The sequence below is a fragment of the Procambarus clarkii genome, chromosome 39 (genome assembly GCF_040958095.1).
Source record: "Procambarus clarkii isolate CNS0578487 chromosome 39, FALCON_Pclarkii_2.0, whole genome shotgun sequence".
In the NCBI taxonomy this organism is placed as follows: Eukaryota; Metazoa; Arthropoda; class Malacostraca; order Decapoda; family Cambaridae; genus Procambarus; species Procambarus clarkii.
In genome coordinates this window covers 7156229-7169634 of record NC_091188.1, presented here as the reverse complement: position 1 = coordinate 7169634, position 13406 = coordinate 7156229, and the positions used below count along the sequence as shown (strand labels likewise).

Below are 13406 nucleotides of genomic sequence, written 5' to 3'. Positions count from 1 at the left end.
GAGAGAGAAAAGTGAAAAGAAAGAGTCTGAGTGGGTAAAATACAGAAGGGAAGAGAGAGAGGAGAGGGGAAAGAAGAAAAGGGAGAGATAGATAGGGAGGGGAAGACAGGTAGACAATCAGCTAGTCAGGCAATCAGGGAGTCAACTATTAAGACAGGCAGGCAGTCAACTCGACAGGCTGTCAGCTAGGCAGAGAGGCAGACTGTTAGCTAGGCAAAGAAACTATCAGCTAGGCTGGCAATCCGCTAGGCAGTGAGGCACGCAGTCAGTTAGGCAAAGAGACTGTCAGCCAGGCAGACAGTGAGGTGGACAGGGAAGCAGACAGGCTGGGGGACGAGAGACGACACAGAACACCAATTAGTGGAAGCATCAACCGCAAGCCACAATGAACCACAACCGCTGCAAGCCTGTCAAAGTACTCGCCAAAGCCTCAAACCACAGACGGGGTTATAGTTTGTCCGTCTTTGTTCCTTGTGGTGTGTGGGTCACATTCTTCACCACTTGAGGTGAGTGTTCTCTCTCTCTCTCTCTCTCTCTCTCTCTCTCTCTCTCTCTCTCTCTCTCTCTCTCTCTCTCTCTCTCTCTCTCTCTCTCTCTCTCTCTCTCTCTCTCTCTCTCTCTCTCTCTCTCTCTCTCTCTCTCTCTCTCTTTCTCGCTTTTCCATCTCTATTCATTTCGTTGGTCACATTTCATCATCTCTGAAGTGAAGATGTTTCATTCTTATATATTTTATTTTATTTGTTTAAACAAATTTCGTTGTTGAGCTGTCAAATACAAAATGTGTCAAATGTATTACATAGATCCCATTTCCCTACTTTTCCTTCCCAAAAGACCAAATTTTTCTCTGCACATTCTCTCATTTCCCACTCTCCTATAGAGACAATAATCTCTCTCTACGTCCAACCCTCCCAACTATCCTCCCCCTACCATCCACCCCCTACCAACTTCTACATCATCCCCTCCCCCTCCCCATACCTCTCCAACCTACCACACATAAGGAGAGCGATAATTGGATAATTCATATATAGTAGTCTAGTTTACCCTCTTAGCGGGCTCTCGACACCCACACGGCTGTGTTCACGTCAAACTGACATCTTCTCACTTACAAGTTTGGCCTCTTGAGGTTATCTTGAGATGATTTCGGGGCTTTAGTGTCCCCGCGGCCCGGTTCTCGACCAGGCCTCCACCCCCAGGAAGCAGCCCGTGACAGCTGACTAACACCCAGGTACCTATTTTACTGCTAGGTAACAGGGGCATAGGGTGAAAGAAACTCTGCCCATTGTTTCTCGCCGGCGCCTGGGATCGAACCCAGGACCACAGGATCACAAGTCCAGCGTGCTGTCCGCTCGGCCGACCGGCTACCAGCTGGCCTTTACTAATGATCAATATAATTTTGTTATTAATGTTACGGCAACTTCCGTGACAAATAATTAGTTGAAGAATACAGTTTATGAGAAAATAGAACCGTGAGGAAAAAGTAGAGGTAATGATACTTCTCCGGGAAAAAATAAAACAAAGATATTATTATCGATTATTGTTATCTAGGACGTATACACATTAGCGCACGCGCACACATCCGCACACACGCACACACCCGCACACACACACACACACACACACACACACACACACACACACACACACACACACACACACACACACACACACACACACACACACACACACAGGCTACCGGGCTTGGAGCCAGATTCACGAAAGCACTTACGCAAGCACTTACGAACCTGTACATCTTTTCTCAATCTTTGGCGGCTGTGTTTACAATTATTAAACAGTTAATGAGCTCCGAAGCACCAGGAGGCTGTTTATAACAATAACAACAGTTGATTGGGAAGTTTTCATGCTTGTTAACTGTTTAATAAATGTAACCAAAGCCGTCAAAGATTGAAGAAAGATGTACACGTTCGTAAGTGCTTTTGTGAATCTGGCCCCTGGTAGCCTAGTGGTAGCGCGCTGTACTCGTAATTCTGTGGCGCGGGTTCGATTCCCGCACCAGGCAGAAACAAATGGGCAAAGTTTCTTTCACCCTGAAATGCCCCTGTTACCTAGCATAAATAAGTACCTAGGAGTTAGTCAGCTGTCACGGGCTGCTTCATGGTGTGTGTGTGTGGTGTGGAAAAAATAGTAGTTAGTAAACAGTTGATTGACAGTTGAGAGGCGGGCCGAAAGAGCAAAGCTCAACCCCCGCAAACACAACTAGGTGAATACAACTAGGTGAATACACACACACACACATAATCAAACACACACACACACGCGCACACACAGATAGCCTAGCGGATGGAGCTTGGGGGGGTGGGCGTATTCCACATACCTTGGTTCGATTTCTGGACGATGCAGAAACAAGTGAGCACAGTTTCTATCATCTGATGCCTCTGTTTACCTAGCTCGTACAGCACATTGTTCACATTAAGGCTGGACGCGCTCCAACACATTAAGGCTGGACTCCCCCACCCCCCCCTCACATCTCTTTCCCTATTTCTTCTTATGGGAAATTTCTTTCCCCCTCTCCCCCACTCTCCCCAATATCCAACCTATCTCCCTCTCACACAGAGGGAGATAGGTACTATATAGTTTTTTTTTTTAAGATATGAGGTACATCTGCATTAGTGCAGCTACCCTAGACTATATGAAGTGGAGTACAGTGTGTCAAAAAAGCTAACTAAGAGATGCTAAAAAATCCCCATCACACAGGATGGTTTAGTCATACAGAGGCATGTGATAAGCAGTCTGCACTGGCAGACTCCTGATGCATTTTGAGGATATCATCAACACAAGATTGAATAAGGTAGCAGTGGTAATAAAAGTCCCCATCTCGCAGGATGGGTTAGTCATACAGGGCCATGTGTTTAGTAGCCTGCACTGGCAAATTTTGGGTATACTGTGAGGATATCTTCAAGAATACGAGAGTGAATAAAGTAATTGCAAAGCTCCAGGTACCTCATGCCAACTGGTCTGAAAGGTCTAATAACTGGGCATTCAGTGATGTAGTGCGGGAGATCGTGCCGTAGTTCCTGCTCACAGAGTTTGCACCTGGAGTGCTCAGGATTGGGAGATCCGTCACCTGCAGCCACCTGCCACAGGTAACGGTAACCCAACCTGATCCTGGCAACCACTGTGTCGCACAGTGAAGTACTTAATGAAACAGACAGAGAGAAAGATCTAGGAGTTGATATCACACCAAACCTGTCTCCTGAAGCCCACATAAAGAGAATAATGTCTGCGGCATATGCGAGGCTGGCTAACATCAGAACGGCGTTCAGGAACCTGTGTAAGGAATCATTCAGAATCTTGTACACCACATATGTAAGACCAATCCTGGAGTATGCGGCCCCAGCATGGAGCCCGTACCTTGTCAAGCACAAGACGAAGCTGGAAAAAGTCCAAAGGTATGCTACTAGACTAGTCCCAGAACTAAGAGGCATGAGTTATGAGGAAAGGCTGCGGGAAATGCACCTTACGACACTGGAAGACAGAAGAGTAAGGGGGGACATGATCACAACCTACAAAATCCTCAGGGGAATCGACCGGGTAAACAAGGATGAACTATTCAACACTGGTGGGACGCGAACAAGGGGACACAGGTGGAAGCTGAGTACCCAAATGAGCCACAGAGACGTTAGAAAGAACTTTTTCAGTGTCAGAGTAGTTAGTAAATGGAATGCATTAGGAAGTGATGTGGTGGAGACTGACTCCATACACAGTTTCAAATGTAGATATGATAGAGCCCAATAGGCTCAGGAATCTGTACACCAGTTGATTGACGGTTGAGAGGCGGGACCAAAGAGCCAGAGCTCAACCCCCGCAAGCACAATTAGGTGAGTACAATTAGGTGAGTACAGTCTAGTGGACGTTTTGTGCTGCCCATAGATGTAGGTTTCAGATCTGAACAAATCATAGCTTTTTATACTAGTACTTTCAGGTCGTTGGGAGTCAGTAAGTTCTTTCCTATCAGATCTGAATGTTTGGACCAATACAGTTTTGACAGCAGAGATGGGGGATACCTAGATCTAATTCAACTATATATATATATATATATATATATATATATATATATATATATATATATATATAATTCAACTATATATATATATATATAATTCAACTATCTATAGGTACCTCATAAAACTGATAAATAAATTCGAGGGGCAACACAACTAATATTTCATATTTTATTTCATGAAAATTGCACTTGGGTTGGGGGGAGGGGTGGTTGGAGCTGCTGATATTTCCTAACCTGTGGTATTGTAGTAGACCCCGACAGGCCTGTGACACTCCCCTACCCCACATGCGTCATGTGTGAAAGTTGAGTGAGGTTAGCTCAAGCGTCTGACCTCCATTCTCGAACAGACAGACAGCAGAAGAGACAAGCATTTCTCTTATAGATATATATATAAGTAATATTATCAATGTTATCATTAGCTTTATCTTTTTATTATTGTTGTTAATATATTTATCATTATTACTTTATTAAATATCACAACTATAATAATTATTCGTTTTTTACTTTTCAAATTATTAGTATCATTATTGATAATATGATATATATATTAAATATATATATATATATATATATATATATATATATATATATATATATATATATATATATATATATATATATATATATACACATATATATATATATATACACATATATATATATAATATATTTGTATATTGAAATTAGTCTTAGATTCACCCCTCCCCCTCCCATACCTTCTTTACAAGCAGTTACCATAATAGTCACTTGTTCAAGGATAGAGAAATGTCGTAAAATGTTATATACCTTTGTAAATCACCTGGAAGTAATCTTCCCCTTAGTAAATTACTTAAGCGAAAGAACCTTGGATGCATACACGGGTTGAGAGAGAGACAGACAGACAGAGACAGACATAATGTCAGAAAAAGACTTAAGTTGAGGTATCGAAAGTCGTCTCTTGGATAACTACTTACTTGAGAGTAGAGGTCTCCCAGATGCACATTCACATTACTTATGTGCACCATTTTTCATTTACTTTTGTTGTGCCTAGCTTTGTCTAAACAATAAATGCTTTATTACTTATACAGCCACTTTAATTACTAAAAAGAAGGCATCTGGCCCGTCATTAGGATGCAGACCTTGGTACCACCCATTGTTCATTAAAATATCATTGTTCATTAAATAATAATATGTATGAGCCTAAATAGGCCTTAAAGGTATGAACAATTCCATGCGCGTTTATGAGTTCATGCAAAGTTCATTATCAAGCAATGCAAGCAAATTTTCGAGTAACGGAGAGGAAGAGATAGATCGATAGATAGACGGAGAGAGAGAGAGAGAGAGATTTTTAATTTCGCATAAGTGTCATTGTGAAGAACGCGAGATTGCTCAAAACCTGATATATTCAAATTGTTTTGGGGTTTCATTTGTTTATTTGATATTTTTTGGTAAAAGAACAGAGGAGAAACATGTAATTCTTTGATATCACGAAATAGTTTACACTAATTTGGAGGATAACTTTACTAGATGATGTTTTTTTGAAGTGATTTAAAGAGGTAATTTACTTTTAAGCAACACGACATTTATATCTCCTTATAAACATCTAAGTATCCTCTTCGTTCTTTCTTCGGGAAGAACCCGAAGAAATATTGTGATACAGCGAGAAACTCGGAGAAATATGGAAACTATCTCTCTCTCTCTCTCTCTCTCTCTCTCTCTCTCTCTCTCTCTCTCTCTCTCTCTCTCTCTCTCTCTCTCTCTCTCTCTCTCTCTCTCTCTCTCTCTCTCTCTCTCTCTCTCTCTCTCTCTCTCGTTCTCTCTTTCTTCCTCTCCCTCTCTCCCTCGCTCTCTCCCCCTCCTTCCCGCCCTCTTTCTCCCTCCCTCCCTGCCTTCCTGCCTCCCTGCCTCCCTGCCTCCCCCAGGGCCGCCAGGCCCCCACTACCATACACTCAGCCTACCGTAAATGGTGGGGACTATATCTGGGCAGCTCGTAAACCAGGGAGCGACGAGGCGTTTGTCCTTATTTAGCTAAATGATGAACTCTTGATGAATTCTGAGTGATGGCTTGTGTGACACGAGTGTTCATACAGGAGAGATACGTGATGTGTGTCGAGCCGCTATTTGCGCTGTAATATTTGCATATATTTGTGTATAAGCGACGGGGCGATTAGCATTTTCACTGGTTTAATAATATTTTGTTTACGTGTAGGTTTTCCCTGTTTGTTGATTTATTTTAGACACCCCTCATCTTCCTCTAGGCCCCATCACCACTCCTCTCCCTCTAGGCCCCATCACCACTCCTCTCCCTCTAGGCCCCATCACCACTCATCTACCTCTAGGCCCCATCACCACTCCTCTCCCTCTAGGCCCCATCACCACTCCTCTCCCTCTAGGCCCCATCACCACTCATCTACCTCTAGGCCCCATCACCACTCCTCTCCCTCTAGGCCCCATCACCACTCATCTACCTCTAGGCCCCATCACCACTCATCTACCTCTAGGCCCCATCACCACTCATCTACCTCTAGGCCCCATCACCACTCATCTACCTCTAGGCCCCATCACCACTCATCTACCTCTAGGCCCCATCACCACTCCTCTCCCTCTAGGCCCCATCACCACTCCTCTCCCTCTAGGCCCCATAACCACTCCTCTCCCTCTAGGCCCCATCACCACTCCTCTCCCTCTAGGCCCTATCACCACTCCTCTCCCTCTAGGCCCCATTACCACTCCTCTCCCTCTAGGCCCCATCACCACTCATCTACCTCTAGGCCCCATCACCACTCCTCTCCCTCTAGGCCCCATCACCACTCCTCTCCCTCTAGGCCCCATCACCACTCCTCTCCCTCTAGGCCCCATTACCACTCCTCTCCCTCTAGGCCCCATCACCACTCATCTACCTCTAGGCCCCATCACCACTCCTCTCCCTCTAGGCCCCATAACCACTCCTCTCCCTCTAGGCCCCATCACCACTCCTCTCTCTCTAGGCCCCATCACCACTCCTCTCCCTCTAGGCCCCATAACCACTCCTCTCCCTCTAGGCCCCATCACCACTGTGTGTTGGGGGAAGGTTGACCAGCGTGTGACCATCCCGGAACAACGTCCCGTCACTCTGTATACAGTATACCTAGGTCATAAAAGTATTTATGTGTACGTCTGATACCATACTACTTGTGAAGGAGGAAATGTATATGTTTATCTCTCAGATTGTTTGGTAATATGTTTATTGTTTGTGATGTGTGTATATGTATGTATTAACACGATGTACTGAACGGGGTGAGAATAGCTTGAGCTACCTCATCCCTTTGTGTGTATTTTACCTCAATAAACTTATTTCAATTTCAATTTCCCGTCACTCTGTAAGCTTGGTGAGACTGGCCACAGGCGTCTGGCCTCCACTCACGTCCACACACACACACACACACACACACACACACACACACACACACACACACACACACACACACACACACACACAATTATTTGTAGATATAGATTTATATAAATTATATAATTATTTATTAATTAACATTTGGTTTTTCTTGGCCCCCCCCCCCCATTAATGTGTTGAGAGTTGGCAGCCGGCGAGTGACGAGCATTGTCGCCTCAGGTTCGGTGGTGTTCGAGGTGGTGCGCGAGGTGTGGCCCGGGGAGCGGCTGGTGGCCCTGCTGCTGCCTGAGGTCGACGACGCCCTGCTGCTGCCCGCCCTCACCCTCCTGCGCTCCTCGCTCTACCGCCGCACCATCGACTCCATCATGGCCGAGGCGCCGCTCGACCTCTCCCGCTCCCTGCTGACGTCGCCGCCCGCGCCTGGACCGCACTGCGGCGCCGCGGGGAAGCGGAAGGCCGAGTCACCCTCGCCACATCGGTCGCCGTCGCCGCCAGCGACAGCCTCACCGATCACGTCATTTCCCACGACATCCTCGTCGTCGTTTTTCCCACTGAGACAGACGGCCTTCGGGATCAACCTTCCGGATCCTGAACCATTAGACAGGCCATCTTTTTCTGTCAACCTGACGCCGACGACGACAGTGTCAGCAGCGTGCAGCAGCAGCAGCAGCAGCAGCAGCATGCCTCAAACAGTGCCTCGCAGCAGCAGGGAGGTGACAGCGCCGCTGGCCCCCGTCAAGCGGCGGGAGCGGACGATGCTGCCGTGCTCCGAGTGCGGCAAGGCCTTCGACCGGCCGTCGCTGCTGAAGAGGCACATGCGGACGCACACGGGAGAGAAGCCGCACGCGTGCGACGTGTGCGGGAAGGGGTTCTCGACGAGCTCGTCCCTCAACACCCACCGACGGATCCACAGCGGGGAGAAGCCCCACCAGTGTGGCGTGTGTGGCAAGCGCTTCACCGCCTCCTCCAACCTCTACTACCACAAGATGACCCACGTCAAGGAAAAGCCGCACAAGTGCTCGCTGTGCACGCGCTCCTTCCCGACCCCCGGCGACCTCCGCTCCCACATGTTCGTCCACAACGGCCAGTGGCCGCACAAGTGTTCCGTCTGCGGCAAGGGCTTCAGCAAGCTCACCAACCTCCGAAACCACGCCCTCCTGCACGCTGGTCAGTCTCTCGCTCCACCCGCCTCTCATACTGCCCTCTCTCTCTCATCCTAACTTTCAAGGACTCATACTAACGTTCCAAGGGTCCAAACTAACGATCCAGGTTCCATACTAACGTTCCAGGGGTCCAAACTAACGTTCCAGGAGTCCAAATTAACGTTCCACGCTCCATCCACACGTTGCAGGTGTCCAAAGTAACGTTCTAGGCTCCATACTAACGTTCCAGGGGTCCAATCTAACGATCCAGGTTCCATCCTCACGTTCCAGGCTCCATTCTCACGTTCCAGGAGTCCAAACTAACGTTCCACGCTCCATCCTCACGTTCCAGGGGTCCAAAGTAACGTTCTAGGCTCCATACTAACGTTCCAGGGGTCCAAACTAACGTTCCAGGCTCCATACTAACGTTCCAGGCTCCATCCTCACGTTCCAGGGGTCCAAACTAACGTTCCAGGCTCCATATTAACGTTCCAGGTTCCATCCTCACGTTCCAGGAGTCCAAACTAACGTTCCAGGGGTCCAAACTAACGTTCCAGGCTCCATACTAACGTTCCAGGCTCTATCCTCACGTTCCAGGTTCCATACTAACGTTCCAGGTTCCAAACTAACGTTCCAGGCTCCATACTAACGTTCCAGGTTCCATACTAACGTTCCAGGTTCCATACTAACGTTCCAGGTTCCATACTAACGTTCCAGGTTCCATACTAACGTTCCAGGCTCCATACTAACGTTCCAGGTTCCATACTAACGTTCCAGGTTCCATACTAACGTTCCAGGTTCCATACTAACGCTGCAGGTTCCATACTAACGTTCCAGGTCTGCCATAATACACCATAATGACATGTGTAAGTAAATGTTTGAAACCTCAACACATTATATGGCTTAGGAACAAAACAGTAACCTGTTGCCAGGACGGACGATCCTCGTGAGACCCTGTTACTCCTCCCCTTGTTAGTGCACTCCTTGTTACTTCGCTTATTGTTAGTGCACTCCTTGTTAGTGCATTCCTTGTTACTACCCTTAATCTTAGTGAACTCCTTGTTACTACCCTACCGCGGGGTAGGGTAGTAGTCTCCGGGGTAGGGTCCCGGGGACACTAAAAAGCCCCGAAATCATCTCAAGATAACCCTTATTGTTAGTGCACTCTCTGTAGCATCCCCATGTTGTTGATGGTGCTACATAGTGTCCCCGCCTTGGTACCTTCTTGTGATAATTACTTAATTAACCCCCATTGTTAGTGCACTCAGGTTACTACCACTATTGATAGTGTGCACACTCTGTTACTACCCCTCGTTGTTAGTGCACTCATGTTAGTAACCCCCCATAGTTAACATACTCCTTGTTACTAATCCCTTCATTGTTGTCGCCCAATCACTTGGGCTGGAGGGTAGAGCGATGGTCTCGCTTCGTACAGGTCGGCGTTCAATCCCTCCGACCGTCCAAGTGGTTGGGCACCATTCCTTCTTCCCCGTCCCATCCCAAATCCTTATATTGACCCCTTTCCCAGTGCTCTATAGTCGTAATTAATGACTTGGCACTTTCTCTTATTAGTTCCCTCCCCTTGGTCAATATTTATTCCCACATTGTCCAGCCCGTTCTCATGATTGGTCACAACGTACGAAAGACATAGTGCTAATCTTTCCACAAACGTATGAACCCAATCCACCCACCTAACCTAACCAATCGGTGGGTGGATGGGGTAGAAAACGTGGATATATGTCAGCTGCGACTTTTCACAGTATGTTGTATGTTGTATGTTGGGGGACCACAACGTGCAACATGAGACGGTCTCGGTGAGAGGACGGGCTGCATCATTATGACGCACTATTAACTAAACATATTGTTAACGCACTTGTCACTATAATGTACCACTGTTAGTGCACTCATTATTTATTCAATCACTGGCATGTATAAACGAGTGAACAAACCTTAATTTGTATATAAATTCCTCTGACAGAGCTGAAGAGAACTGAACGGCACCTGACGACCCTCCCGACGCCCTCGGCCTCCTCCAGTGGCTCCCTCGCGCCTGCAGCTGCCTCCACCAGCGGCTTCAACACTTCCCTGAAACCTGCAGCCGCATCCAGCCCTCCCACATGCTCTTCCACATCTTCCAGTACCCTTTCCATCTCACATATCCCTCCCACTGCGTCTCCTTTACCTTCACCACCTTCATCACGGCTTTCCCGAACTTCGAGTCCCCTTCCTCCTTCTCCTGACACACCCGCTTCCTCTTATTCGTTATCTTTTTCCATGATCGTCAAAACCTCAGGTTCACCCGAGCGGCTCGAGGCTCCTGAGTCCCCAAGAAGCACGGGCGCTCCTTCAGCAACAGATACATCAGACAATCCTCCAGAACACCTCCCTATCATCACCACACCGTTACCAAACTCCAGAAGTATTGTACCCAAAAGTATTGTTTCGTCAGAGAAAGAACCTCAAAACAGTATTAAATCACTTGCCCAAACTCCTGAAGGTATTTCTACCTCGTCGCCTCCTTCGTCAGGTTCCTCGTCTTGCCCCTCTGCTTCCTCCTATTCCTCCTCTGTTATCTCCCATACGCACTCCTACCAAAAGTTTTCATTAGAGAATATTTTAAAGGTAACCGCACCTTCGATCCTGACAGCAAGAAGAGATCACAAATGTTCAACGATGGAGGACAGAAGGAGAGAGGAAGGAGCAAAGGAGGTACAAATTAGTCCTAATAATAGTGAAGTAGAGATAATAAGCGATAATCAAAGTAATGGAGAGAGAGAAGAGTGGGACGTCAAGCGGTAGTTCCTTAAGTTAGTTGTCGCTAGATCTCCAAGTCAGACAACCTTATGTAATATTATTTTGTGTTCTTGACTATAGACAATCTTCCTCATAAACAGCTTTACCTTCGTTTATATTTCTGAGCTTTAAATTAGAAAATAAAAGAACTTATACCGAAATGACTATTCGTGAAGAGAAATTTTCATCTGAAAGAAAACTATAGAATTGTTTGTACATAGATATTTAACAAAATAAAAAGTAGATGATTAGATATTGAGTCCTTGTTAGCGGAGTCGTCATGGTCGTGTGAGAGAAGTCCTTGCTTGGAGAGTCCTCATGGTCGTCTGAGAGGAGTCCTTGCTTGGAGAGTCCTCATGGTCGTCTGAGAGGAATCCTTGCTTGGAGAATCCTCATGGTCGTGTGAGAGAAGTCCTTGCTTGGAGAGTCCTCATGGTCGCCTGAGAGGAGTCCCTGCTTGGAGAGTCCTCATGGTCGTCTGAGAGGAGTCCTTGCTTGGAGAGTCCTCATGGTCGTCTGAGAGGAGTCCTTGCTTCGAGAGTCCTCATGGTCGTGTGAGAGGAGTCCTTGCACGAAGAGTCCTCTTGATCGTGTGACTGGAGTCCTTGCTTGGAGAGTCCTCATGGTCGTCTGAGAGGAGTCCTTGCTTGGAGAGTCCTCATGGTTGTGTGACTGGGGCTGGCGAGAGTCTTCAGAAGTGCTGAGTTACTCAAGTCACTGCGGTACTCTGGACCAAGTACTTGCTTACTTCATTTGCAGTAAGTTCTGTATTTTACAGAAACTTTCTGTTTACGTTTATTTATGATAAATCGAGGCTGGTCGTGCAATATAGTTGTAACAGAATGTATTTATTTTTACCTGTTTTATGTTCAATAAAATTTCAGACATAGTAGTGGATTTTCCTCTCACAAGTACAACATCCATCTGAGTAATTAACGCTTGTTCCTGTGTCTGTGAAACATGCATTCACGGTTAGATTATTCTCATCGACCTTCAAGGTATTTATAATGTCTAGGTTACTCTAAAAGAAATATATGGATATAATTTGAATGTCTCACAGGAATAGAACACGAATATAAAGGTCTGGTCATGAGATAGGCACTCACAGTTGTGTTGGTATTCACTTAAAGGGAATAGAAACCGTTTGGAACATCGGCTCCAGCAATCCCAACTAATCAAGAATATTTCTTGGTTAGTCGTGCTAAATACCTATTTGTTAGCCTTTTTTTTTCTTATAGTCACAAACACCTTTATTCATTGATCTCGAGAAAATGAACACAAATTTTCTGCTAATCATACTTTGGCTGTATAGTGGCATGAAATAGGCGTCCCTCACACAGCTTTAAAGGCTTTCCTCAAGCCCAATCCATTTTCAAAGCAGAGGAAAGGATGGGAGTGGGGGGAAGGGGAGCTGAGAGAGGGATGAGCAAGGAAGAAAGGATTGAGTGGGGCGAGAAGTGCGAGAGGAAGAGGGGATAGAGAAAGGTGGAGAGGTAAGGAAATGGGAAGAAAGAGGATAGGGAAAGAGAAAAGAGAGAGGAATTGGTTGGGAGGGAGCAGGGAGTGGCATAAAGAAGAGAGAGCCCTGGGCACAGCCGGGCATCTCCACTAGCCAGTATCTATGGGGAAGAATGTCTGTCTATTTGTTTTTCCAAGGTAAGATACCAGAGGTTTGAGGCTAGCCTCACCCAACTTTCCAGGGGGGAACGATCTGGGGTAGAGGACGGACCTAGGCTAGTCGGGGTCGGCCTAAGTTATATGATTTAAAAATATTAGCATTTATCGAGACCGCCCCCTCCCCCCCCCCCCTCCTTGTGATTTTCATGGAGTCAAGTGTGAAATATTTTATGTTTCCCCAAGAGTTTTAGGGTTTCATAATATATTTTCTGAGACCCATAGAGTTGTTTCAGTTCTTTTTAATAAATATTCTGAGGGAAGGGGGAGATGGGGTAAGGGGAAAGTGGGGGGCTGGAAGAGGGAGGAGAAAGAAGGGGAGATGAAAGAGGGTACAAAAGAGAAGGGGAAAAGAGAGGGAAAGAATGAAAGAGGGAGGAAGAGACCCAAGTGCAGCCAGGTCTCT

At 46.4% G+C, this 13406-nt stretch overlaps 1 protein-coding gene across 2 annotated transcripts in view; it reads left to right on the top strand.

The window, feature by feature from the left end:
* LOC123760537 (uncharacterized) overlaps positions 1-12215 on the top strand; it is a 63728-nt gene extending 51513 nt beyond the window's left edge. For both annotated transcript variants that reach the window (XM_069338348.1, XM_069338349.1), the window contains exons 4-5: positions 7611-8558; positions 10512-12215. In XM_069338348.1, coding sequence (XP_069194449.1) covers positions 7611-8558; positions 10512-11332 — 1769 coding nt within the window. In that variant the 3' untranslated portion in view covers positions 11333-12215. The remainder of the gene's footprint in view (positions 1-7610; positions 8559-10511) is intronic.
* The last annotated feature ends 1191 nt before the right edge of the window (positions 12216-13406 follow it).